The following is a 27,689-nucleotide window of genomic DNA, read 5'->3' on the forward strand; positions in this document are numbered from 1 at the left end:
TAGGGAAAAGATGGATTCCTCTTCTAAAGCAGACACGAGTGGAGATATGGTCTCGAAGCCGCAGCCATCGGTGAAGAAAAATAAGATAAAGAAGAAACCTGATAATAAGCAGATATCAGTAGATAACAAGCAACGTTCAAAGCCAGTCCACGGGAAGCAAATTCACTATGCGCCTAGGTATATCCCTAACAACGTGCATCCTATTTTCTCGCAAAATGAGCATGGAAGCATACCATACGTTCCATACGTCTATCACGTAGATCCTCGAGCATCGGAAAACACGGGTCACCAAGCGATTCCGACAAATATTAATTACCCATTTAATTCGGCTGCTAGGAAAACCGATTCCATCGTTGGGCAACGAATGCCGATTAGCCAACAACGCGATTTAAATAAAAATCAACAAACTGTTGGGCAAGCTGCGAGTCCTCGAAATATAATTGGCAATAGTCTGTCGCAATCTTCTGAAAATACGATTCCCGCAACAACTTTCAAAACATCCGTGCAAGAAGATACTTCAACTGGCAACGAAAGAGATTCCAATTTGCAATCGGTGCATTCCTCTGATAAAAATCACTTGCCATCGTTGGAAGGTACCGAAACCCCCGCGGAAATTTCTGACGGGCAAGCTGCTAATCCAAACACGAATGCCAGATCATCCACGGGCTTCGGAAACGAGTACGCGAACGAATACGAAACAACGGGCAGCGGGACCGTGGATTACTCCGATATCAAGGAAGTTACGACCGCATATTTCACGTCGAAAGCTTATGACAACGAAACTGGACACGATGAATCAACCGGTTACAGTGATTTCTTTATAAGCAGCACGGGTTCTATGAATACTGATTCGAAAGAGGATCGCAATTATAACGTCAACATGCAGAGTCGACAGAACGTTCCCACGGGAAGTCCAATGCCATCGGAACGTCCAATGGAAATTGGAACGAACATGGAAGCAAAAGAGTTAGAAAATGAAAGGGGTCCCGATGAAATGAATAACGGCGAAGAGAGCGTTGTATTGGGAAGAAATAATCCGAATTGGAGTAAAGAGGAATCAATGAACGAGGACCAGGGTTCGAACCAGGACCTAGAATCCAACGCGGAGAGTACGCAGGAAAACTTTGGCTCCAAGGAATCTTCGACCAAAGAGGAAGCAACTACGTCGATTTCCGAAGACTCTGTGTCTTCGGACGACGGTGATATATCTGAAAAGTTCAATAATAAAGACACTCGATCGAACGAGAAATTTTCTGCAGAAGATTATACGACTAAATTGCCGGAAACGGAGAATAATGCTGGTCCATTAAGGAACGATTACGGAAGAAAAAATTTCGTATCTGATAAGGCGGAAGAAAAAATGGACGGTGATGAGAGCGAAGAAAGAAATCCAGTTAGCGATTCTTTGACAGACGAGACAATATATCCCGCCGAGTCGGAAAACGATTATACGACAATTGCTGAAGATTTCATAAATAAGGACAATGAGAGAGTCGGTGCAGAGCACGTAACGACGATTCGGAACGAAAACGAGGACGGTTCTCCTTCCGTCGAGTCGACGCTGAAATCATCCAGAATCGACGACGCTGAAGGGGTAAAGGACCCATCGAACCAGGCGTTGCCTTTCTGCGACAACAGGCTGCTGCAGAAATCGATAAAAGCAGTAATTAATAACTTTGCCACTGGTGACTCCTCTGAAATGGATGGCAACGTGAACAAGGAAACAGTAGGTTCCACGAAGGGCGAAGATTTACTACCGGAAATTGTGCAAGTTCCGAACTTGAAGGGTATTTTGTCCATGCCGGCAATAGAGAACACTGTCCTGGATAAAGTAAAGGACCTCTTGTCGAGAGCGACCGGAATGGATAGAAAAAGCTTGGACAGCGATTGGGCGTCCAACGTGATAAGGGACAATTTACGCAACACGATATCAGCTGCACCTAGTTCCAAGACGGAGCTTCCACCGATGACTGTCGAAGAGCATCAATTCAAGAACGGCAAATGGATGACGAATATGGTCACTTTGGAACCTGTAGGCGATGAAACACGTCTTCCCACGCATTTACAACGATTGCATACCAACGTTAAAAATCTTATACGTGATCCAGCCATCAGTTTGCAAGCAGCTAAGAACCCTGCCGTTCAAAACATGATTATCCAAAGTGTTCGAAATACCTTCAAGTCGGAGAATGCAACCAACGACGAGACTTTGGACGATTCGGTTGTCCAGAGTATTCTAAACAGGGAATTGAGTATCGCCGAAATGGAAAACGATGGAGTTACAACGGAGATAGATGTAATCGAGTCTACCACTTTTGACGTATCGAACATTGATATGAACAAGTTTCTGGACATCGCCAGAAGCGAAGCAGGCCTGAATGATAAGGAGGAAAGTAAATTGTCCAGTTTAGAACCGACTGCGTACGAAAAGAACAAGAAAGACACATCGCGCGAAGAAGAAACCATTTCGTCTACCATGGAACCTTCGGATAAGGTTATAGTCGGAGTAACGATGAATCCTGAACCCTCTAAGGAGACTACCGTTGATTCCACTGCGGAGACAACTCAAGACATCGTACAATTTTCAGAGCAAAACGAAACGCCAAATGACATAAAAGAATTTAATACCCAAGAATTGAAAACAACGACGTGGAACATGGAAGAATTCCCCGAAGTATCAACGTATAACTCGATTCCCACTGAAACTTGGCCAAACGATGCTGCTACCTCAGGAATTCAAGGAAAATCTTCAACTATGGGGAAAGAAGATTATGCGCTTCCAGAGCATAATTCTGCAACAATGAATCCTATAGAAACTGCTGATGATACCGAAAGTACAGAAAGATTGGTGGGATTAGAACACGAAAGCACAACTAGCCAGTTATACACGGATGATACCACGCCAGACATCGCCTATTTGGGAAAAATCACCATGAAAAATGAGAATGACACGAGCGATGTGCAAAGTCTTCAAAATTCCGAGCTATTTTACATCGGTGACGGTGTAAAGCTGCCATTAGAAATAAGAAAACTAAACGATGGTTCTTATGCTTTATCGATTTCTAGGAAGGTCTGTGAACACCTATTAAACAAGGAGTGCCCCTGTTGCGTGCCCGTGAAAGGTAATGTTGTTCGTACCGTGAAAAGGAGTCGAGAAGAGAGAAATGCCGATGGGACAATTGGAACGAAGAAGAATAGAAGAATTTCCAAACGCGAATCGGCGAAATCAATTCTGCCGAACGAACGAAGGAAATATGATTCAGCTGACGACAGCTTACAGATTTTCTCGATGCCCGTGGAAACTTTCGCGAGAAGATACAATCTGTCTCTGAACTTGGAGAAAGTGCAAACTCCGTGGAATTTCGACGGGAAGGGAAAGATTGATGAGCGATCGAGAGATCGAGGGAAAAATTTCGAGAATAAGGAAGAAAACGCTGACACTGATCTTTATAATTTAATGCCCGTGAATACTTTGGGAAGCAATAAACGAGAAACAGCTATCGCGAAAGAAGAAAGCACGAACGATAATCTATACAATAATGGTGATGAAACGAGTTACGAATACCGTACGAAAAACGAGAAAGAACTTGAGAAATATCGGTATGAACGTAACGTCAATGAAAACACGAACAAACAAATAGAAATAATAACAAATGTATTACACTGGCTAAGAGATATAATTTTAAATACAAGTACTACGAGATAAATATCTGTTTATTTTTCATATTTTTTCTTTTTCTTTTTTTTAATTTTATATCGATATAACAATTCAAGTTGTCCTCTTCCTTTGTAATTTAATTAACTATATTTTAATACCTTTTTATACTATGTGGCGTTATTCTTTTTCTGACTCGCTCATGTAACGTAATGATAAAATAAATAAAAAAGATCAAAAAACTTGAAAATGATTAAACCTTTCCTAATTATTTTATCAATCAATCTTCTTTTTTTTTCTTTTTGAACTATTTTCGATATTTTAAGAATACTAATATTAATAATATTTTGCCTGTTTTTTAAATAATGTTCCCTTTATCTTCCACATCGTTTAATGTATTTTGTAAGGTTGCGTTATATGAGATATTTTGTATGATTCATACAATGACGTAATGCTAGTAGTTACCTAAAATAATTTATAGTACGCATCAATGGAAGGTAGTTTGGTTATGTTTGGCAGACACGAACTTCTGTCAACATAGCAAAGAAATGGGTTTGTTTGGCAAATCTCAGGACAAGAACCCGAAAGAAATGGTTAGAACCGAAATGATCTCTAATATCTATTCGATGTTTATAAGGAATCACGTTTCAGGTACAAGAATGGACACATAAGTTAAGGAAAGAAGGCTATCAATTGGATAGACAGGTTAGAGGTAAGCTACTAGCTAGTAAATTAGTAATACTTTACGCATTACACTCTAACGTGAATAATAATATTGATATATAGCAATTCAACGAGAAGAAGATAAAATAAAACGTTCTTTAAAAGAAGCAGCAAAGAAAGGTGACAAAGATGTCTGTAAAATTTTAGCAAAGGAAATAATACGTGCACGTAAAACCTGTAACAAGCTTTATACATCAAAAGCGCATATGAACTCTGTTTCGTTACAAATGAAAAATCAATTAGCAACAATTAGAGTTGCTGGTTCAGTATCAAAATCTACAGAAGTGATGCAAGCAATGCAGTCATTAGTAAGAGTACCAGAAGTAGCAGCAACAATGAGGGAATTATCAAAAGAAATGATGAAAGCTGGAATTATTGAAGAAATGTTAGATGAAACTATGGAATCTGTGGAAGATTCTGAAGAAGTGGAAGATGAAGCAGATGAAGAAATAGACAAAGTAAATTATTCTGATATGTTTTGAAACATATATAGCATACTAATAAAGTACTTAATACGTGTTACAGATCTTATGGGAAGTAACTGCAGGTCAATTGGGTACAGCACCTGCAGTTGTTACAGAAACACCAGGATCTATTGTAGCGTCTACTTCTGCAGAGGAAGAAAATGAAGAAGTAGATGATAAGGAACTTGAAGAAATGAAAATAAGACTACAAAGTCTTCGTAGCTAGGTGTAATATATAAATAATTCATTTGCATTGACTTTAAAAACAGCTTGCACTTATTGAACATATACATAAATAAGGTACAAATACAGTGAAAAGAATGCCTAGTATATTTCAATGTTTCCTAATAATATGTGATCAATGCTTTTAAATCGAATAACCTAAAAACGAATGTATTATAAAAAAGAAAAGAAAAAATTTTCTTTATCTATACAGTTTTTGTATCCAGCTTTTATAATCTGTATATGATTTGTAAGATGTCACCATACTTTAATTATATGTGAAGGTCATAAATACAGAGAAGCTGGCTTCTTGATTGTATTATGTTGAAACATACACTTCTTAATTTAATTACAATCACCAAAATCTTATATTAATATGTATTATATATAAACTATGATTTTAATTGTTATTGTTTGTGCACTTTCTGATTACACTTTTTGCATATATTAATATATTAATGATAATCCAAGCCTTAATAGATCACTGATAGATACATATACACAAAAAATCGTTATATTTACACATGCTTATCTTTAATGTTGCTGAGTTCAGACATTTTCAACTTCAGTATTTTAATATCAACTTATGCTAAATCACAGAATTGTTGTATTCCATACAAAATTATGTATTCCAAGTTTGATAATTGTGTAGAGCACCCCCTTGGCATATTATGCAAATGTACAGACTACCAAAAAATAGTAAATGAATTCAAATCTTATAGCATTGGTACAGAACACTATTTACTACCTAAAATGAATACAGGTGAACAAAGTTACAAATCTTTTCACTATCTAATAAGATGAATTTAATCATTTAATTTTTATTTCTTTATATTAGAACCAATTGCATCAGCAAAAGTTTTGTGGATAAAGAATCATTTGAAATTAGGTCAAGATATATCAAAACCTATACTTCTTTACTCTGAAGAACAACCAAATATTAATACTTGCAATGTAGACAAAATATGGATTCCTATTATTCCAGATTTAATACCATTCAAATTCATTTTAAAACTCTAAACTATTGATCCCATTACATTGTAATATTTATGATAAATATTTGCATATTCAAAATATATTAAATAAGTATTAAACGTTCTATATTTGAAAAAATATTCAAACTAATTAAAAAATTAACTTAAATTTTTTTATCTTATATTTCATCTTATATTTCAATATTTTTTCAAAAATTTTATTGCACAATAAATCCTTTTACATATTTCTTTTGCAACATAATATAACTTTATACATATATGTATATATGCATATTTATTATATATGTACATACATACAAATACAAATGGATTTACATAAATTACATATTAAAATTATGGTTCATTTTTGTCAAAAATTTGGGATGTAATGTCAATTATTTTTAATTTATTTTCAAAATAAATCATTAAGTTTTTACAAATCTTTGTAACATTCTCTCTTTCTCTCTCTCTCTCTCTCTCTCTCTCTCAATAATATCTGTCACTTAAGAATGTACATTTCAACGATAATAAAATCAAATGACATAAAAATGATTAAAGAATTTACTACAAATATCTTTTGTACTCTACAAAATTTTTTGTTGCTTTAACCTATTATTATCGTGCCTATCACCATCATGTTATAAATATATAATAAAAATAATATACTTTAATTATCACTGTTTAAAGAGTATATGTCTGACCTCTTTCAATATATAAGTAGCTGTAATGTGCATAAGTTTAAAGTATTTAGATTTAACTGTATACTCTTAAAAATACTATTATTTATTTATGTCTTAGCAAATTTACAAATGATTAATTACCATATTAACAATTGAAAGTTTTATCTGTGCTCTAGCTTTCCTAGGAAGTCTATGCATGTGAGGTGCCAATTTACGCAAAAAATATTTGACTTCACTTCTAATAGGAAAAATTGTCCTTCTCATTGTCCCTGAAACTTTTTTACGCCGCACAGGTTTTTGTTGTTTAGGTGATAAACATTCTACTTCTTCAAAATCCTCATAAAATTGATCTTCTTTCACATTAGCTGCTTCCTCGTCTAGTACTTCTAATGTATGTGGCAATACAACTTCTTCGTGTACTTCAAATTCTTCAATGGTCATTTTACTGTCTTCTGTGTCTTCTAAAGAGTTTGACAAAAATTCCACTAAATTTTTGTCTGTTTCATCTTTACTTTGCTTTATAACTGGTAATGTAACTGAAGCTTCACCATTTTTCACCCATGCTTGCTGCCTGGTATCAATTTCATTAGAGGTAGTAGGAGTATGTAAAATTTTAGTCCTAGTCTGATTATTCATAGTTTTCATTGGTTTTTGTTGCTCTTGTTCAGGAAGATCTATTTTAATTAATAAACCTGGAGGGATACTGGATAAACTATGCACTGGAATAGGAGCACCTAAATTTGATATATCACCAGTAAATGGTAGAATCACTTTTTTTATGTTACCTTGAATATTATTTGGAATATTTGATGTAATATGATTTGCTATTGTTATAGGTTGAAGTTGATCTGTAAATTGGATTTTCCAATTAGAATTAGGAGGAAGTGGCAATTTTCTTATCACACGATTTTCAATATTGTTAGGATCAGGCCTTGGAATGTTAATAAGAGTTGGCCGTTTAGATTTCCCACGTTTCTTAGCAAGAGGAGTGGGCTTATTAGCTACCTTTGGTTTTTTACTAGATACTAAAGGTCTTGAAAAATCTGGCTTTCTAATTCCTTTACTTGTATTAGTACAATTAGATTCTTCTAATACATCTTGGTCATCTTCAATTTTTTCTGTTGAATTGGTACAGTTCAATTGTGATATATCCTTTATAGTTGGAACTGCATCACATGGCCCTACTTTATGAAAACTTTGTCCTGTTTGAAAATGTTTCGAACAAAGTACCAACTTTCTTATTTGATTTGGAGACATTTTTAATAAATCTTCTCTACCCAAAAATTGACACCATCTTAAGCACCTGCCAATCTCATAAGCAGGAAAAGGATGGAATTTGTATCTTTCTACTTTATTCATTGGATCAGATCTTGATCTACCACAAGCAGCACATGCTTGACTTTCTAAAACAGCAGGTGGCAAAGGGTCTAATTTCTTAGGTTTCTCTGAGGAACTATATTTCGATTCAGATACAAATTCCACAACATACTGCTCAGATCCGTCCAACTGATCAGGATTTCTGATGTTGGGAACTGCATTGTCTATCAATCTGCTTTTATAACCAGGCATAAATTGGGAACAGTCAAAATGTTTTGAACAAATGTAACAAAACAAAATTTCTTTTCTTGTTAATCTGTAATATGAATCTACACCAACAAAATCAAGCCATTTTAGACATCGAAATTCTTCACCAGGAAAGTGATGGAAAGTTGCACCATCATAACCCAAACCTGGTGGATCTCGACGACATCGACCACATAGTACACAGGTTATGTTGTATAAGCTTTGCTTAGGATCATAAATCGAGGGTACTGCAGTACAGTTTAATCTATCAAGATATTCGTTCAAAAAATCCTTTTGTTCAAAATGCTTAGAGCAAACCATTCTTTGAAGTAACTGTTTCTTTGTAAGTTTATACAAATCTTCGCGACAGCAGAATTCCAACCACTTTCTACATCGAGTTTCATCATTAACAGGAAATCCAAAAAACATATATTCTTCTTCTTTATTATTTGGATTCATACGCGAACGACCGCATACGACACACGGATGTGGCATCTTTTTGAATTATTCTTTATCCCTATACTTTCGTCAAATAGACAATTCCATCTTGTCACAAGTTCATGAAAAATGTTAAGTCTAAGTCAGAAATTTTCTGACTATTGTGGCTGACATATTTTGCAAAATATGAAAATTAAATTATCTTCTTATAATCCTTCTGTATACGATGCAATTTTATGATATTTGAAGAATAAAATTCAATAATCAGATGCAATAACCCCTTCATTATTTTTCACTCCTACATGTACCTTAAATTTTAAATTCTATCTAAAAGACAACAATGTTGAGAAAATTTGGAAGCATAAAATTTACTATCGAGCACGTCCTTTTCAGAAATAAATATTAAAAATCACTTTTTTCTACATGTTGTTACACTTGTTGCGCTCTTCTTAAACTGAACGAGAGGTTATGTTGGTTATTGCAGCGTCTTCGACCTAACCTTTCATAAAATAATACATCTGTAACTCGGTGATACATTAGCTAACCTGACAAAGTCCTACTGTCAAAATATTCTTTTGCCGATAGAAAGATAGAAAAAATGGCAGAAAATTCTAACAATCCATATGATATTAATGGACAACATTTCAATCCTGATATGTATTTCCAAAAATTATTAAAAGTAAGTATATTTTTAAATTAAAAATTTTTTTTACATTTGTTTGACACTATAAAATAATTTCTTCAGGAATGTACATTAAAACAAATTATGGATCATGAAACAGAAATTATAAAAAATACTCAAATTTTACATTCTGATATGCAAACTTTAGTGTATGAAAATTATAATAAATTTATATCTGCTACAGATACTATTAGGAAGGTAAGTTTATTCCAAGTTTGCACAGATGCAATTATTTATTAGATCCTTTAATATATATGTAACATGCTCATTCATTATTCAGATGAAAACAGATTTTAAAGAAATGGAAGACAATATGGATTCACTAGCAAAAAATATGGACAGTATTACTACTTTTTCAGAACAAATTTCATCAACATTACAGGGTACTAGACAGCAAATTGCCAAATTATCTTCAGTTCATGCCCTGTTAAGAAAGTTGCAATTCCTCTTTAAATTACCTGGGAATTTAAAAGATAAAATGAATGAAGAAAGTTATGCTCAGGTCTATGCTATATTTTATATCATCATAGTGCACACACTTTCATTTAATGCATATAAGTAATTATATCTAAATAAAGATATATTCTTAATTATTTTTTTTTTAGGCAGTACAAGATTATATTCATGCGCAACGTGTATTGAATCAATATGGTAATATGCCATCCTTTCAAGGAATACAAAAAGACTGTGAGGATATTGTAGAAGAACTTAAGTCAAGACTGAGAATGCAATTTCATAAAAGAGATGCATCAACTAAATCTTTAGCAGAAAATGTAGATCTTTTGTTACAGCTAAAAGAACCAGCTGATTCTTTGTGTGCTGAATTTTTAACACATGCAGATGGAAGATTAACTGAACAGCTAAATATTCTACAGGATATGTTTGAAAATGATATCATAGAATTTATAGATATGGCTAGTTCAGGCTTTCTTAGTGACTTATGTTTAATTGTTGCTTCATACAATGATATGTTCATAAATCGGCCACCATCCGAAGATAACGAATTCACCGATGATTTTGATACAAAAGCTATTGCTCGTTTGAATAGTTTCATAATGAAGAACATGAAAAAATATTTTGACCTAATTGGAAAGAGAGTTGAAACTGTAACTGATACAGCTATTTTAGTGAGAGCACTAGATAAATTCCACAGAAGACTGCAAGCTATGAACATGTTATGTAAAGAAACAGACTTTGCAAAGTAATAAAAACAAGATTGTTTGTATAAAAAAGCATATAGAAAAATGAAAATCATAACATGTATTTCTATTTTGCAGAACAGGTACCAATATCGTTATTAATGCGGGTAGGAAACAATGTCGTAATCATTTGGACAATTTAAAAGGTCACTTAAACGAAACTCTTGTCAAAGTGAAACAAATATTGACAAATAAAGTTTCTCAAGAAGGAGATAATAATTTGGCAGAACTTCAGATATTACTTATAATGCCTATCATCGAAAAAATTAAAGGAGTTTTACAAGATTTACTGGTTTGTTTTCTTTTTTAATAATTTCTAGAAATATTATTACTCGATATTAATTGATTGAAAATCATATAATTTTAGGTCTTTTTACAACCAGATTTGTCATTCAGTTTGAAAACACAATTCCTCAAAAATTTTTGCGTGGATGAAGTTAGGGAGGGATTAGTAGTTGGATTTCTACATAATTTAATAGTCACTGCAAGTGGATTTTGTGCTGGATCTGACATTCAAAAATTTCCACCCACCCTCCTACTCTTATTGAGTAAGATGTGTATAGAGTACAAAGAAAATAATGTGAAATATTTGGTAGGATAAATAATTTCGAAGTTATTTTAAATTGTACAGTTACGAAAAGTCATTCGAACATTTTTGCATTACAGCTTACTACTACCGATAATTTGTTCAATATTGAACAATACGCGTCATCTGGAAACGTCGTTACAATCGAAACAGAGCTATGCGATAAGTTCCAAGAAGCGGCGCAAAATTTATTAAATCATTACGTTCGTATTCAAGGTTTGGCAGTGTCGCAAATGTTAAGAAAATCCGTCGAAACGAGGGATTGGTTACATACGATCGAACCAAGAACAGTTAGAGCTGTAATGAAGAGAGTCGTAGAAGATGTAACATTAATCGATACTCAAGTCGCTGCATTATACGACGATTCCGATGGTCAAGTTGATAGAAGTAGCGATAGCAGTAGGAAAACGCATAGGTACGATATTTTTTAAACAATAAATAAGATTCCGTTAAACAACATTCTTTTTTTGTAGCGTAAGTGTGTCGAGGCATCACTATAAATCAAGCTGGTCATCGTACACGTCCAATCATATAGATTCGTCATTGGTGACGAATATCCATAAGTTATTCTCAGAACGCATTGAAATTTTCTCATCAGTTCAGTTTAACAAAGCTTCCATCCTTACGGGGATCATCAAAATAAGTATAAAGGTAAAATACTTTTAGCTGGCACAGTACCGCAGTAGAAACAGGTGCTGTCGGACAGTTACAATGATAAAATAGCACAGCCATTATCCACTTTGCATCACGAAGATACCTTATTTTCTCGCGTTGCGTATACCGCATACTACGCAGTATACTTTGTGCATTCGATACTATCAAGGCTTAACATTCTATCCAAACTTTATGATAGGAACTTTTTCTTTATTTGCAGACTTTTCTAGAGTGTGTAAGATTACGAACATTCAGTAAATATGGACTGCAACAAATTCAAGTGGACACACATTATTTGCAGCTATATTTATGGAGATTCGTTTCGGATGAAAAGTAAGTTCTAGGTATCACTGTTTTACACGCAAATAATTTCACGTGAAAATTTGTTTTCAGCGTCGTCCATTCTTTACTAGACGAAATACTTGGAAGCGCTGTACACAGATGTTTGGAACCAGTCTTAATGGAACCAAGTGTAGTCGATATTATTTGTGAAAGAGGATGAAGAAATAGAAAGAGAAGTATCGATATTGTTATTTCGACTGGCGTACTGTACAGTCATTCCTAGTATCATTGTTGTTTGTAAAAATGAGTAAATATTATTACAATTTACAATATATAATATTGTGTATATTCTTGTATATTTTGTCATTAACACTGTACATTCCATAAATAAATTTTATGGCGAATCATAAGATATAACCTATTTTTTAAGTAATTATCTCTCCATCCTTTTATTCGTTTCGTATGACCGCCCACGCAGATCGAATACTACAGGGCCAGATCGTGTCAAAGTACTACAATTCAAGTAACACGATGCACGACATACATTTCTGTCGTTCCTTCTCCATCGATTCGGCGATACGATCTTTTGTCTCCTTTCCTTTACCCTCCCCACCTATCCGGGATAAAATAAACTCATCAAAGACTTAGTACTCTATAAGAAGCAGGGTCAAATGATTCTAATAAGTCTTAATTCTCTGTTACATTCTGCACTTTTGAACTATATTACCACGTAAATTTGATCGATCTTTTCGTCGTTTCTCTGTACCTGTTACGAATTCGATGCTAATTTGAGGTGAAAGTACTCGAGCTTCTTTTTTCAAATTGAAAACGTTACTCGAACGAGATTTTTCCATCGATAATTCTCGCATAATTCTCGCATAAATGACGCACAAATGTGCAAAGAATAAATGGGACAAGAGCTTATAGTATATGGGGTTCTGCCGTACCCCCTTGGCAGTGGCTCGAGTTAATTCGAACTTCCTCTCGTTGGATGAGATTCATTCTCCGAGTATCCGGCGTAGGCCTACGCACAGCATTCTACCCAATTTAATAAACTCTTCTAAATTACTCGGCAGGGACCATTCTCTCGTTCAATCATGAATTTCCCTGGAAATCCAAGGAAAATTCGCTAAATTTCGCTCGAACTGCTTCCGAATTCAATCCCATCTTGAAAGTTCATTGTGATATTTCAAATTTACGTTTACTTCGGCGGTTGTTACAGTTAAATCCGGTACTTCAAATGTTTACATTGTAACGGATAACGAGGGTCTGGGATCACTCCTAGAAACTACCTTTAATTTGCGTGATACTAGAAGGACGAATAACTCGGAGATTCTATTTCCATCTGGATGCGTGAAATATATATTCTTTCGAGAGTAGGAGAGCGATATCATCATCGAGTCATATGTAATCACACGTAATCACAGAAAACACCTGTGCACGTGTGTCTTCTCTGCGCTACGAAGTGTATTTTCGATGCCATACTCATTCCAACTTAAACCACTGTTATACGAGGTATCGATGGGCAAGAAAATTGTGTGTAATCGTGTTGTATTTTGTATATGAAGAACGAGCTTGGATCGAGTATCATAAAACGAAAGTAAGTGTCCTCTGAACGATATTATTGTATATACATACTAGATATATCGAGCAAGAGGTATCAACATGTCTCGGTGATTAACATATGTATGCGACAGCCTCAAGTTTAACGGTGCAGTCTTTCCTCGAATTACCAAATAATAAAATAACAATTACGCCTCTCGCAACAACTGTGGCATATATAAATGTTACCGAGAAATTATTCGCGAGTGATTTCATGATCGTAGATTCGCTCACGGTTCTCTGATCGCAAATTCGAAGACGACCGAAGAATAGCCATTAAACCGATTCATATTTTTTATTTAAATCTCACGAAACCGAGGCTGCCCTAATCGACGTACAATAGATTGACATCGACGGAAGAAAAGGCTACGTAACAGGGATTGTATCCTAATAAAAGGTGCGTTACTAGCTACGTAAGCTACTTTAAATCAGTAAAATGGACCCGCATGAGAAAATCGTGCGTGGATCTAGCCACGCAGAGACGACGATTATCACGAAATGACTAAACTACATATTTCGAAGTACGAGCTGACGGTCGTGCAGGAGCGCATTCTGTGGTATAGGGGCACACCGCGTGCACGCATTAATCAGCACGCTGTCCTTTTCCTCCCACTGTACTCTGTATGACTACCGTCATTCTTCGTCAATTTGCACGGTCGGACCTACTCACGGTCCTTCGATCATTATTCCTTCGTCTAACGATACGATTTTCAGGCCTCGTTATTTGAGAACGAAGATACTACACATCGAAAACGACCGAAAAGCTTTGTTGCCGATGATTCACATGGTGACCAACTATTTGAGCTGATAAATCTATTTGAAAGACTTCCACTTCACGCGTATTTTGCATAAGCGATAATAATTAGAATAATATTACGAAAACAAGGTATACACACGATGAATACATTGTATAGTATCGTCCTACTTGCATTTTCCTTAAATTATCGACGAAAAAATGCTGGAATTATTTATGTTTTCAGGTAAGGTGGAAAAAAAGAGTTACAGCTGGAGATATTTCGATTTGTGACCGTAACAACGGGCGAGAAAATTACACGCTCGTTGCTATGTTCGCAAATTAAGCTATCTTCTCGGCAGGTGGAGCAAGTTGAAAAACTACTCGTTATCAGAGGTGATTTGTCTTATAAAAAACGATCGCATTTTTTCGATTTGTATTTTCATGGTAAATTCCGAGGAAAACCGAGATAAGACACGATAAGAAAACTCGCCTGAGTAATGACCATCAAAAATTTGAACTTTAGTCCCATTTAAGGGTATATATTTGGACCTGTATTTCGTATAACGTAGTCAGTAGGCAATTGCCGAAGGCAGAAGACGCGGAGAAACAGGACCACGTTACTTTAATTTGCTAATCTGTCTGTTAAGTAGTAGTGCCGTAGGTGATGATTTAGAAATTCACCTCGACACGATTACTTTTCACACAGGAATGGTATAACTGCGATGGCTTCACGACACGATTAAGATTAATTACAATACAATATTTCAGAAGATAATAACAGGTAATCGATATTATGTTAAATTCGGTACTTACGGAGCGTTGAATTAGCGTTTAAAAATGCCTTGTAATCACGAAAGGTCCTTTACGATCGTCTTTGCAATGGCAAGTACATTTTTCCGTATTTCTGGTACACGGTATGTTTTCAAACGCGTCACAATTATTAAACGAGTGTTATTACGACTTTAAATTCACATTCATTCCACATGTAAAATCATTTATTACACTTATAAAAGTAAAATATATCCGGAAAACAACTAATAGCGACGCGGGAAATCTCACCTCCAAAAATATACTCATTGAACCGGAAGGGAACCTCTCGACCAATCAACGTCGCGGACGCTCATCATTCGTGCCTGCGATTCTCAACCGCGATACCTAGTAAGTCATATCAACATATTTCGAAGAATGTATATCTTTTAATTTACTAAATAAATACAAATAATTATTTATTCTACTCTGAAACATATTATTTTTGTATTTCCTTGCTATTGTATCAACATCTTTATATTATTTAATAAAATATTAAATAAATAGTACTACATGTCATATAACGTCTCGTGACTCACGTAGTACTTCAAATATATTTTTCCCAATATCTACTAATTAAAAATTTTTAATAAATAAAATTTAATACGACTCACCACTATCTTGAATCCTAAATATACATTATTCCCATAGATTTCAACCAAATCTCCATTACATGTGATTAGATTTTTTTATTCAACGTCGAGGTTCTCATTTTATATATCCCGCGCTAGATTCGAAATTCCGTTCGCAAATAATTCTGTTGCAAATCGTACCTTGGTATATGTGGTAATTCGATCGGTAAGTAAAGGTTGAAAAGCACTGTCATAGAGAGAATCTAGCGGATGGTTGTGTCGTCAACCGCGCGATTCAAATCGTGCGCCAAGGCAAGGCAATAAGGATTTGGTCAGCCGGTGAATGGTTTGATAACAAGCGGTGGAAGGCAGGCACAGGGGAGACGCACATTGCCCGGCGGTTGGCAGACCATTCAGTGACGCGATTCTTCACTGTCCGGCACTGATTTCAATTGGTAAATTGATTTGGAACGATGGCAAGAGAGAAAAAAGAGAGAAAGACGGGGTTAGACGGGGAGAGGTTCAGAAAGGCCATAGTATGTAGAAGATGATAAAGAAAGAACCATATACCACCACCGTGACTGGGTGTACCGTCACACAGCGCAGAAAACCATGGCGGTGGCAGTGGCAATGCCTCTCTTGCGAACCGTTAATAGGTACTGAACGCTGGTTGAATGCTTAATGCACCGTGCTTCTAGGATTAAATTGACCAATCATTTCCCGCGCGGCAAGGAGCGGCCAATTACAGCGTTCGTCCGACTATATTAAGCCAATCAAGAACAGTTTATCGCTCAGTCGTCAGTCTGCAGTTGTGATGCATGTGTCGTGCGCGTGTTTTTTTTTCTCCTCTTTCCAAACAATTCTAACTCGTGAAACAAACGAGTCGCGTGAGAAAAAGATGAAAGTTTGTCACAAATTCTTCGCGACAGTTTGCCATTTTTAACGATCGTTCAGTGATTTAGATCGCATTTTCACATTTAGCCTTTTTTGGCGCGGCGGATTTTTGCGAACGTTTGAAATTCGTCTGATTAAATCGAACAAATCGCAGTTGAAAGGAATTCTTCATTAATGATAGTTATTCGACGAACGTGCGGGGAAGAACTGTGCAGCAGTCCAAGAAACGCACGTGAAAAAGCTTGAAAGAAAATATATTTTACTATATACGTTCCATACATATGACAGAGCCTATCCATTTCCAGCGATAGTTCGTATTTCCTTCCTTCGAGATCGTTTCCTGTGATTACCGTGTATTTTTCTCTTCGTTAACTTTTCATTGATCGATCGAATCTCGAATTGTTTGGTACTCTCTTCGAAATTTGTTTGAAATGACAGTGTAGTGTTATTAAAATATTTCAACAATATTCCGAAGTTATTCGAAGATCAAAACGAACATCGAACGATTCCGAAGAATTGGGCACACCAGGTTGTTACATTAATAAGTGCGAAAGAACGCATCAATGGACACTAGTGTCAAATAGAAGTTAGAGGTCATGAGATTTCCTCCAATTGTTCAATCAAGTCTGACACGATCTTTTTGAACATCGCATATAGTCAAGTAATATATACTTTTTATTTAGAATCGAAAATGAAATAAATTTTAATTTCATTACAATTAGAAGTTATCGATTTGTAATTTATCGTGTATTTCCAGTTTCGGATTACGAACACCGATACATTTCGTAAAAGTTTTTAAGTAATAAGAATCACATGATTATATAGAGAAACACGTCTAACATTATGACTATTCGATTGTTTGTACGCATTAGATATACATAAGAGAAACTTTATTCTTATTTTCCTTATAAATATGTTCATGTTCACGCAAACAAGATTAACTCTTAACCGCTAAAGCCACCTCCGATAAGCATTCCACTATTAATATAACGTTTTACGAGAAACGTTCTTTAATCTAATAAAAATTCACCCGGATAGTTGACTGATCCCGCTTATCATCTTTCGAGTGTTTAATAAAACCTGAAAATCCAAATGGCTATGCCATCCCTCTAGCCTTTCTTCTTCCTCCTTATTCGTCAGTTGGATAGATTTCTTTGGACCGAAGAATAAATATATTTTCCGTGCTCGGCTTACGGTATCCGAGAACCAAGATCACGTGTGACCACACGCGTAATAACCTCGCAAAGTATCGTTTCAACCTGACACTTGACGAAACGCATAGAAGTCTCGAGAAGAAGCGAGGAGAAAGAGAAGACCGACGCGCCCCCCCGCGTAATAATCGCGGAAACGATAAAAGAGCAACTGATCCACGAAAACAAGCGTCTCTCTCTGTCTTCGCTGAAAGTTCGTTTGAGGCATGGCAACTTGATTTTCGAAACGAGTTACCACAGGAAGAAGCGTCGTAATTGAAGACATTTTGTTATTCTGAAAACGTAATGACTCGTGGCGCAGTGCGTGGTCGTCAGGCTTTATCGTCACGACTTCTTGACCTCTCTTAAATGATAGTATAAAGCACGAGAGAGAATGTGAATCGAAGAAAATCATCGAGCTTTTAAAATTCAAACATTGGCGAGAGTAAACTTTCGGAATGGGAGATTCTTCGGGGATTCGAGGGAAGTTTTGTTCGCTTATTCTCGCGTTATCGTGGTTCCTTCGTCTTGTTCGAAAGTGACGCAATATCTATGCATCGAAAGTCGTAGCGGCACAAGCAGCTGCGGAAAAATCGTAAAGTACCTCGATCTTGATTTGAACGCGCCGCTCTTAAAATAGAACATTTTCGGTCGCGGGGCTGAACAGAGGCCACGATTCTCGAGGCTTCTTGAATTTTTACAGAGAATCGCGTGCTCTTTCGCGGTAATGGCCGATTTTTTCCAGTGTCATTTCTAAGAGAGAAGAGAGATCGAGTTTTTGCTACTCGAAGACCGTTTCCCTCCTTCGTTTCTCGGAATTCCTCCTCTCCATGTTCTGTCATCCACCCACAATTTGCGCATCGTAGCCTAATAAGTTGACGAGCTATTTCACGAATACCCCAGAGGGAGCCGACATTAACAGAAATTAGCGTTAATTGGTGGCACTCTCCGCTCCTCCTCGCTCCTCTCGTTTTTCTCTTATCCTCTCTCATATTCCCCTCCCCCCTCCCCACACACACAAACTCAGTTACAATCAATTTCTTTTCATTTTCTATGAATCTCTCGCTACTTTGTCTTCATAGTCGCATTGTATTTTATTACTGTAGCCCTACCCCACCCCTCGGTCTCTTTCCGTCAGCCATCTTTGTTCTTTTCCCATAGCATACTTTTTCATTTGGTGCATCTGAGCCAACGAGTCGAACGTCGAAAAAACCGATCCGTTGAAAGTACACACGCACGTTGCGTGTGCAAGATGCGTGGCAGAAGACGGCGGCTACGCGTCCAGCTGAATCTGCAACGGCCGCCAACATCTAATAATCCTCTTTCGCTTACGGCGACTTTACATTTTTAACGTGTCGTTCTAGAACTAGGTATCCGTGCATCTTCTTTTCTCGTTTCCTCTTCGCAATTATTATGAAACGATCCGTAGAAAGGCAAGCCATTGTTCCAGTTGTTTTTTTAAGCTTCGATAACGTGCGAATGTCTGCTGGAAGCTCCGTAGAAGTTCCATGGAAAAAATCGTGTTCACCAACCTCTACTCATACCACGCAGGCGAACGATGAATACGGTGTTTGATGAAACGAGAAGCGTTAAGCAGGGGTGCGGGGTAAAGAAATCAAAGATTCGATTGTAGACTCCCTCTCTATCGTGCGTGCACACATTTCCGTAGGCGATATGTTATTCGCGAATTTGCAGTCCTTCGTTTCTTCCCTTCATCTTGCTTCGATAGGTAAACGATTATTCTTTGAAATTTCGCCCCGATCACATACTGGTGCCCGACCAGTTTTAAAAAATTTGAAACAGCCAATATGATCGTTGTATCTTTTTCTTTTGCAGCCTAGCCAATCAGAGAGCATCGATGAAATGTAATAGTTACGGTGTTCTAATCGTAACAGGGATACGTTAATTGAAACTGTCAATAGTGTTTATGCAGTTGTAGGATATTTTCAGAAACGTTTTTGGTGTACGCGGATATGTTTCGAATAGAGCAAGCTAGCAAGCTATATATGCAAGCATAAAAATGTTCAAGGCAGAGGCAACGGATTCCAACGCGGGGCCAACGCTGTGCGAAGCTCAGAAATTTTTCGGAGAGACGAGAGAAACAGAGGAAGAAAGAACAAAGAGGCTGAGATAGTGGGCGACTTTAATGATTACTCGAGGTCGCTTCAATGAGTACCACTGTGTGTCATCGCATCATTATAGTGTGTACGATATATAGTGTACGGTACCACGTCCGGACTAATAATTATGACGTATATCTTACTATTGACGTATACCGCTTTGTAACGACTTCATCATTATCTCTTTGATTAGCATAACTGTGTATGAGTTTTTCTCCTGTTCTTTTTTTTCCATTTTTTATCCTTTAAATATTTTGTATACAACTAATTAGGCTAGTATAAATTAGGTAGATTGAATAAATATAGAGAGAAAATGTAGTAAACGAGGATATGTTTATTTATAAATTGTATTTCATAAATAGGGTAATACAATTGACTGATGACTTCTATCTGTTTCGTGAAACGATTGTAGCGTGCACGCAGTGAATGTGTCACGCAATATCTATGGGCTACCGTATTCTTCTACCGATTATCTAATCTCGTGCTAAATTATAGCGAAACGTGGGTATGTTATATTAAGATCTTCGTCTGTTTAATTGTCTGTTAATCGATGCATTCAACTCTTCTTTTAATCGTGTCGTGAAAATTTCAATTCAGATTTCCCTTAAAACAATTTGAAATTAAAAAGTAAGTGATTAACTTTACATGACAATTTATAGGAATTACGTCGCTACGTCAACAAGGGGATCCCTATGGCTCTAGGTAGAATCGTAACAACGGAAGGACTATGATACATTGGAAGATAACCCTGTCTTGTTCATAAGTACTAGTGCCGCAGGAGTAACTAGGTTGGGTTAGAAATTACCATATCTCCTGCTGCTCAAGTGCTTATCAATGGGTCCGGACTCACATCTATCTCTCGAATTATGCATTGAGATTTATCTCAAGTGAAATCTCGCTGGCAAGACCTGAGTGTCCAAAGCAATGATTTGCATATTGTTAATATAGTAACACCGAAAATTCTATATTTCATACTTGTAATTATTTATGTAAATATATTAAAATGATTAAAGAAACACTACACATGAATAGAATATATTTAAGGAGTGATAAGAAATCAATATCGAACAAAAAAAAAAAAATGTTTTTGGAGGAGCTGGGATTTGAACCCAGGACTTTCAGCATGCGAAGCAGACACTCTACCACTGAGTTACACCCCCAGTTGTATATTGTGCACTTCACATGAACTAAATTGTACTATTTTATTGTTTAAATGATAAAAAAAATTATGTTGATTCTAACGTTTATTGAAAAATCATTCATATTTAATTTTATTTATATAATTTTTACTACCTCGTGGTATTTTTGTAACTAAACATTTAAATATTTAAGATATAAAATGTAATTCAATGAAAAGAGTTCCATTTTCATTCGATTCTATATTCATTATGATATTAATTACAATGTTACAAACGAAAGTAATTATTCCCACTTTGTTAGCTTTGAGTGCGTAATAAAAATTTCATTAAATGTGCCCCTTGATGTATTATATTTGTATTCATAATAAAAAATCAATAAATTAATAATCCATCAATTATCGAAGCTTCTATTTATGATCAATAATGAACTACCTAACTTGTAGTGGTACTGTCAGAAATCATAATAGATTGAAAGCGAAGAAGAAGGTGAAAATAATTCAGGTAGGTCTCGTGCACTCCTCTTTACGAGGGGTTAAAATTGTTAGCCTGTGTCAGAGGTACAAAAACACAAACTGTGGTATCACACATAACAACGTTATTATGATTAATATTTTATTTCCTCACACATTTTATCCCCCATCCATAATGGGTATTCGGTTTGAGGTAGTAGAGAGAAACCCAAACATAGATCAAACTCGACGGCAATACATAGGAATATTCAGTGTGTCTTATAAAGAAAAAGACGGATAGATGGATGAGGGGCAAACTGGATGCGAACATTGAAACTTGCGCGTTATAGTCTGGCGCTTTAGTCGCTTCGCCAATTCTACATTTAGATACTAGAGATAAGTACGGTTCTACCAAGTTGTACTGATGTCGCAACAACTCAATCTAACCTCCGAAAAAAACTAGCAGCGTCCTACTCGAAGTAACTGTCAGTTCACGGTACGTCATCGTAAAGCAAATCTATTAAGGTTATTTCGTGTATTCTCGACTTCTATTAGTTCGTCAACCGATAAGGTTCGTTTTATGCTTCTTGATATTTTATAACTGATTATTTTCAATTTATTTAACTATTTCTCACTTTCAGTGAATCCACATCTACGACACATGGCTAATAGACCTTTACTAGATGGTAAATCATAAAAACTTGAACACATTAAAGCTAAGGATAAGAGTAGTGTCTCAATCGGAGAATTGGAACGGTATTCGCCACGGCTTTCACAGAGATGGTTGGATTGGCGGGCGGGGGAGGTCATCTGTATCCCTCGCCCCCAATGCAACCTAATCCAGAATGTAAGTTGCAACAATGTTATTTTTTATAAATATTCGAAATTTTAGTATCTGTTTAATACAGCAAATATTCCTCCTTATTATTCGATATAAACGTTTCTATATAGTGAGAGAAATGACAGGAATTGCTCCCAGTGCCCCGACTAGTGCAGATGCTTGTTTAAGTATAGTACATTCGCTCATGTGTCATCGTCAGGGTGGTGAAAGTGAGGGATTTAGTAAAAGAGCTATTGAATCTTTGGTTAAAAAGCTCAAAGTAAATATCATTTTTTAAGTAAGTTTATTATGCTAATGAATTTAATGAGTACCATGGTGCAATTTATATTTTTTAGGAGAAACGAGATGAATTAGATAGCTTAATAACTGCTATTACTACAAATGGAGCTCATCCCAGCAAATGTGTTACGATACAGAGAACTTTGGATGGTAGGCTACAAGTTGCTGGTCGTAAGGGTTTCCCACATGTTATTTATGCACGAATCTGGAGATGGCCAGATTTACACAAGAATGAATTAAAACATGTCAAGTACTGCCAATTTGCTTTTGACTTAAAATGTGATTCTGTATGTGTAAATCCATATCACTATGAGAGAGTTGTATCTCCTGGCATAGGTATGTCATGAAACATATTTTTTACTTGTTTTCATAGAGAGATCATGTGCTTCAATTTATGTTTTTTTCATTGCATTGTTTCTTTGCAAAGCTTCTGTGAATTCATTTGTAGCACCATAAGTGTAAATGATTTATTGTTGTGGCCTTGGTGTATGATGGAATGGGTTGGTTTCCCCGCACAGACCCGTTCTTTACAGACCTATCTGGGCTGACTCTGCAGTCAGGAGTGGGCGTAGGACCAGGTGGTAGATTGGTCAAAGATGAGTATTCAGTTGGTGGTGGAGGAAGTGCAGCGGCTGGAGCAGTAGGATCAGCAATGGATGTTGATGGCGAAATGAACCAAACTATTCAGCATCATCCACCTGCTCAACCCACTTCATCTAATAACACTCAGTCATCTCAACAATCTTTTATACCAGGTCTAGCACCTCCTAATCCAAGTAAGTACAAGTATCTTTTTCTTTATTTTTTGAGAAATATAATTGTTTATTATGAAAATCTTACGTTTCAATGATTATCATGCACAAAAAATATATGTGTCTGCAGTATTTATTAGTGAAATATTCAGATTTTTGAGCATATTAAAATATTCTGCTGTAATATTTTTAACTTTTATACGCTGTTTCAATAATTTAGTTGATAAATGTATTTTTGACTATGGATTGTGTTGATTTATTTGAAAATAAAGCATGTTTATATAATCCTGTGATATAAAACAGTGCACTAAAATATAAATGCATAAGAAGAGCTTTGTTATTGCAGTATTAGATTATTAGGAAGTTTTATTTTTTTCCTGCAAATCTTTTATTAATATTGCTTTATTCAGAATTATTTTGCGTTGCTAGTTTGATTTCATTTTAGCTTTATTCTTTCTTTTTCCTTTTATTGTTTGGCACAGCAAGTGGTGAGGGTGTGTTTGGCAGTAATGGGGGAGGGAATAATGGTGGTAATCCACACAATAAATTGGATGAGAATAATTGCCCCAGACAAACCTGGATTCCTACACCTCATCATCCTACAACACGTAACATTCATCATCGTACGTATATAATAGAATGCTTTCTTACATTCTATTTTCTGTCTATTTGCCAGTTAATTTTTGTTGCTTTGTGCTAATTTCATTAAAATTCGTAGTAATCTCACATGGTAATTAATTTCAGACATTCTGGCCAAAGTTTGAGAATAATTGATATTTTATGTTGTGTTGCCTGTATTGTGTACGAGTTACATTTGATTTTGCAGCAGTAGTACATCCAATGAGTCACACCGTAGGTAGCCAACAGCAGTCATTGAGTACATCTAGTGGAGGGAGCGGAGCACAGATGTTGAGTCCTTCACAAGGACAATCTACTGAAACATTTTATGGAACAAACACACCTCCTCAAGATCTTAATCAACCACCTACCGTTGATGCATTAGCAGCATCTTTAGGTATATTGTCTTATCTTATTGTCCTCTAATGGTTATTAAATCTTAAATTTATTATTTCAAAAGGTGAAGGTCAAAATTCTCCTGTATCACCTGTACATCTTCATCATCCAAATGGATTTCCAGTAGGAACAGCTGCTTATAATTCAGGAGCACCACAGTGGACTGGACCTAATACTCTTACCTATACTCAAAGTATGCAGCCTCCAGATCATAGACATCTTCATCCTACCTCTTATTGTAAGTTAATAAGAAATAAATTGTATTATCATAACAATACTCTAATTGATATTTTTATTAGGGGGTGGTCACGGTGGTGAAGTAGGTGGAAATATTGGTGGTTTACTATCCACACAACCAGCACCAGAATATTGGTGTTCAGTTGGTTACTTTGAATTGGATACGCAAGTAGGTGAAACGTTTAAAGTAAGCAGCGGTTGCCCTACTGTAACAGTCGATGGTTACGTGGATCCAAGTGGTGGTAATAGATTTTGTTTAGGAGCTTTGAGCAACGTCCACAGAACAGAGCAAAGTGAAAAAGCTCGTCTTCACATAGGTATAATAAATTATTTTTGTTTTCCTGTTTTTTCTTTCCCTTTTTTTTTTCTTTTTTTTTTTGTTTAATTTATAATTGTAATAATCAATAATTGTATTATTATGAACTTTTTAGGAAAAGGAGTTGTATTAGATTTAAGGGGCGAAGGGGATGTTTGGTTAAGATGCCAAAGTGAACATAGTGTCTTTGTACAGTCTTATTATTTAGACAGAGAAGCAGGTCGTGCACCCGGGGATGCTGTGCATAAAATTTATCCCTCTGCATATATTAAAGTCTTCGATTTACGGCAATGTCATAAGCAAATGAGAGGACAAGCTGCTACTGCTCAAGCTGCAGCTGCAGCACAAGCTGCAGCTGTAGCAGGACACCTAACACATGGAGCACCAATTACTAAAAGTTAGAATAATACGTGTTTATTAGTTATTATACAAATTATTTGTGTTGTAAATGCAATTTCTTTTTTTAATTTTATAACAGGTCTTAGTGCAGCAGCTGGAATAGGTGTAGATGATCTGCGGCGTCTTTGCATTTTGCGTCTAAGTTTTGTAAAGGGTTGGGGTCCTGATTATCCTCGACAAAGTATAAAAGAAACTCCATGCTGGATAGAGGTATATACATATTACAACGTTATGTCAGTTGTAAATTATTATTTGAAGAATTAAATAATATTAAATTTCTGTAACTAATATAGGTGCATCTACATCGAGCTCTTCAATTACTGGATGAAGTTTTACATACTATGCCAATAGATGGTCCACGGGGAATTGAATAATTTTATTTAATTTTGGAGAATACATATATTACATAAAAGACATCACATTACTACAAACTCTGCATCAGGTGTGCAAAATGTATAAAATGCATACATATATAATACTTTGTAGTATTGTTAAAGATTTTGAGAAAAATCAACAAAAAATTGTTGGTTTAAGTGAAATAGTGTGAAGTTTAAATCCAGAAGAAAACAGAATTGTTCGAGATTTTTATTGAAATTTTTTATATATTTTACACACATGATTTACTGCGTAGAATAAAATGTGTGCCACGGCCTTGCATAACCGTCAGCGTACAAATGTTTTGCAAAGGAGATATTATTTTTCTTTATGAAGAATTATTTTTTAAGAAAAAAGAAGTGCACCTACAAGAAGTGAAGGTAGGATGAAAAATTACTATTTTAATAGGCACTCGTTATCTGATTTAAAGGGAAAGATACACTTTCTATGGCATGGCCTGGTGAGCTCAGCAAAATGCGTGGGTAAAACGTGATACTTTCGGAAACATTAATAGTCATAATCTCGTTTTTTGAGATTAGCTTTGTAAGATAGCATAACCAACGTACATCCTACTTAAAGATTGATGATAAGTTTTAAATTCACTGTTTACGTCAAATATAATAACAGTAAAAGAATGGATTATATATGTGCACAGTAGGAAGGTTTTCTAAGAATGCAATATGTTTCAAAGTACTGTCGGATGACAGCTTTAGTATGTAGAAACATAGCGATAAATATTATATAAGCTATTCTATAAATCTATAGTGTCAAAGAAGCCATAGTATATAACCAGAAAAAATTTAATGAAAGGTGTTTGCATAGTGAAACGTTAATGGGAGCAATTAAATACTGAAGAAATTGCATTAGGAAAGGATATTTTTATTATATCTGTATTGGTTGTACTGACAGTAGTTTGATACTATGTTGTTAGAACAACCTTCTATATTGTCATCTGTTTTATACTTTACAACCAAAAAATATCACTACGTAAATACCTGCAGTGTTTGATTTGTAATGATGTTTCATGTCTCCTCTTTTTTACTATTACTTTTCCTGTAAGGACATGAATTAATTCGATAGTTAGTATTATTATAATTATAAATATAGTTGGTGGTAAGACAAGATGAAGACATCTAAAGTGTAGTATGATCTTGTGCTTAAAAAGTTGAGCAAGAACTGATCATAATTTTATGTAAACTTCATTTTAAATGTCTCCCTTCTAATCAACCACCAGTGTTACTACTATTATCATGTAGTACTTGTTGAATAATTATACTTACTGTTTACCAACCATTTTATTATTCTATATTCGTACAAAATATTCTTATATATATGCTATATTTGATAATATTATCATACAGAGAAAAAGTTGACCAAATTTTATACCTATCCGTATATATATATACATACATGAGCGCATATGTATATGTACACATACCGACATTTTATCTTCATTTATATATATATAAAGAGAAAAGTTTACCGCTTGTTTTTATTAATTGGTGCACATTATAGTATTTTGAACTTTTGCTTCTTTGTTGTAATTGAGTAGAGATTATTTAGCTGTTTGTGTTCATGTTGTTCTTATATTTTTTATGTTATACTTAATCAAGATCAGTCTTGATATAAGAACGAGTAGAATTTTGTACATATAAGCACGTGTATGCGCATTGTGTTGCAAGTAAAGAATGGGTTATTCTTAATTAAGCAAGTATTGAGTTATTGTGAAATGTTTTACTCTTATTATATAAAGTAACATATTATCTTGTGTGACAAAAACAAGGTTGAAAAGAGGTAGTCTATTAACATCATTAAAAACACATTTTAAAGAGGAAAAGGGAAAGA

At 35.4% G+C, this 27,689-nt stretch overlaps 6 protein-coding genes and 1 non-coding gene across 13 annotated transcripts in view; 5 read left to right on the forward strand and 2 right to left on the reverse strand.

The window, feature by feature from the left end:
- Positions 1-3,706, forward strand: part of LOC108549256 (uncharacterized) — a 5,577-nt gene extending 1,871 nt beyond the window's left edge. Inside the window, exons 3-5 of the mRNA XM_017902551.1 lie at positions 1-1,376; positions 1,467-3,463; positions 3,581-3,706. Of these exons, the coding sequence (XP_017758040.1) occupies positions 1-1,376; positions 1,467-3,463; positions 3,581-3,706 (3,499 nt within the window). The remainder of the gene's footprint in view (positions 1,377-1,466; positions 3,464-3,580) is intronic.
- Positions 3,707-4,144: 438 nt separating this feature from the next.
- On the forward strand, positions 4,145-5,216 carry Vps24 (vacuolar protein sorting 24). Its single transcript, XM_017902613.1, has 4 exons — positions 4,145-4,248; positions 4,307-4,367; positions 4,442-4,836; positions 4,904-5,216. The coding sequence occupies exons 1-4, from the start codon at positions 4,204-4,206 to the stop codon at positions 5,066-5,068; spliced, it is 666 nt and encodes a 221-aa protein (XP_017758102.1). The 5' UTR covers positions 4,145-4,203; the 3' UTR covers positions 5,069-5,216.
- A 270-nt stretch (positions 5,217-5,486) lies between these two features.
- LOC108549305 (uncharacterized) lies at positions 5,487-6,084 on the forward strand. The gene is made up of 2 exons (XM_017902621.1): positions 5,487-5,827; positions 5,903-6,084. Exons 1-2 carry the CDS (start codon positions 5,602-5,604, stop codon positions 6,082-6,084), a joined length of 408 nt encoding a protein of 135 aa, XP_017758110.1. The 5' UTR covers positions 5,487-5,601.
- A 678-nt stretch (positions 6,085-6,762) lies between these two features.
- LOC108549290 (uncharacterized) lies at positions 6,763-8,951 on the reverse strand. Its single transcript, XM_017902606.1, has one exon. It carries the CDS (start codon positions 8,774-8,776, stop codon positions 6,842-6,844), a length of 1,935 nt encoding a protein of 644 aa, XP_017758095.1. The 5' UTR covers positions 8,777-8,951; the 3' UTR covers positions 6,763-6,841.
- Positions 8,952-9,317: 366 nt separating this feature from the next.
- Vps51 (vacuolar protein sorting 51) lies at positions 9,318-12,342 on the forward strand. The gene is made up of 10 exons (XM_017902608.1): positions 9,318-9,398; positions 9,465-9,599; positions 9,682-9,903; positions 10,007-10,602; positions 10,679-10,892; positions 10,968-11,192; positions 11,267-11,601; positions 11,660-11,837; positions 12,061-12,173; positions 12,234-12,342. Exons 1-10 carry the CDS (start codon positions 9,318-9,320, stop codon positions 12,340-12,342), a joined length of 2,208 nt encoding a protein of 735 aa, XP_017758097.1.
- Positions 12,343-21,131: 8,789 nt separating this feature from the next.
- TRNAA-CGC (transfer RNA alanine (anticodon CGC)) lies at positions 21,132-21,203 on the reverse strand. Its single transcript has one exon. It is a non-coding gene; the product is annotated as a tRNA-Ala (tRNA).
- A 760-nt stretch (positions 21,204-21,963) lies between these two features.
- Positions 21,964-25,882, forward strand: Med (Smad/Smad4 homolog Medea). 7 transcript variants are annotated; one of them, XM_017902577.1, is made up of 12 exons: positions 21,966-22,202; positions 22,273-22,478; positions 22,583-22,731; positions 22,808-23,087; positions 23,270-23,527; positions 23,986-24,126; positions 24,333-24,518; positions 24,582-24,755; positions 24,817-25,071; positions 25,186-25,467; positions 25,549-25,679; positions 25,763-25,882. In XM_017902577.1, the coding sequence occupies exons 2-12, from the start codon at positions 22,412-22,414 to the stop codon at positions 25,841-25,843; spliced, it is 2,004 nt and encodes a 667-aa protein (XP_017758066.1). In that variant the 5' UTR covers positions 21,966-22,202; positions 22,273-22,411; the 3' UTR covers positions 25,844-25,882. The 7 variants fall into 7 exon arrangements, with proteins under 7 accessions (XP_017758070.1, XP_017758071.1, XP_017758069.1 ...); XM_017902575.1 differs by having other exon boundaries at positions 21,970-22,202; positions 24,330-24,518; XM_017902576.1 differs by having other exon boundaries at positions 21,970-22,127; positions 24,330-24,518.
- The last annotated feature ends 1,807 nt before the right edge of the window (positions 25,883-27,689 follow it).

This window comes from Eufriesea mexicana, unplaced genomic scaffold (assembly GCF_001483705.2).
Source record: "Eufriesea mexicana isolate 0111107269 unplaced genomic scaffold, ASM148370v2 scaffold1837, whole genome shotgun sequence".
Classification (NCBI taxonomy): Eukaryota; Metazoa; Arthropoda; class Insecta; order Hymenoptera; family Apidae; genus Eufriesea; species Eufriesea mexicana.

Excerpts from the sequence above, each read along its gene's own strand:
- Vps24 (XM_017902613.1), top strand. The coding sequence starts at position 4,204 with ATGGGTTTGTTTGGCAAATCTCAGGACAAGAACCCGAAAGAAATG. Across the intron at positions 4,249-4,306 it reads ACAAGAACCCGAAAGAAATG|GTACAAGAATGGACACATAA; the intron begins GTTAGAACCGAA and ends ATCACGTTTCAG. Across the intron at positions 4,368-4,441 it reads ATTGGATAGACAGGTTAGAG|CAATTCAACGAGAAGAAGAT; the intron begins GTAAGCTACTAG and ends ATTGATATATAG.
- LOC108549305 (XM_017902621.1), top strand. The coding sequence starts at position 5,602 with ATGTTGCTGAGTTCAGACATTTTCAACTTCAGTATTTTAATATCAACT. Across the intron at positions 5,828-5,902 it reads ACTACCTAAAATGAATACAG|AACCAATTGCATCAGCAAAA; the intron begins GTGAACAAAGTT and ends TCTTTATATTAG.
- LOC108549290 (XM_017902606.1), bottom strand. The coding sequence starts at position 8,776 with ATGCCACATCCGTGTGTCGTATGCGGTCGTTCGCGTATGAATCCAAAT.
- Vps51 (XM_017902608.1), top strand. The coding sequence starts at position 9,318 with ATGGCAGAAAATTCTAACAATCCATATGATATTAATGGACAACATTTC. Across the intron at positions 9,399-9,464 it reads ATTTCCAAAAATTATTAAAA|GAATGTACATTAAAACAAAT; the intron begins GTAAGTATATTT and ends TAATTTCTTCAG. Across the intron at positions 10,603-10,678 it reads AAAGAAACAGACTTTGCAAA|AACAGGTACCAATATCGTTA; the intron begins GTAATAAAAACA and ends TCTATTTTGCAG.
- Med (XM_017902575.1), top strand. The coding sequence starts at position 22,412 with ATGGTTGGATTGGCGGGCGGGGGAGGTCATCTGTATCCCTCGCCCCCA. Across the intron at positions 24,127-24,329 it reads AACACGTAACATTCATCATC|CAGTAGTACATCCAATGAGT; the intron begins GTACGTATATAA and ends TTGATTTTGCAG. Across the intron at positions 25,072-25,185 it reads AAAAGCTCGTCTTCACATAG|GAAAAGGAGTTGTATTAGAT; the intron begins GTATAATAAATT and ends TGAACTTTTTAG.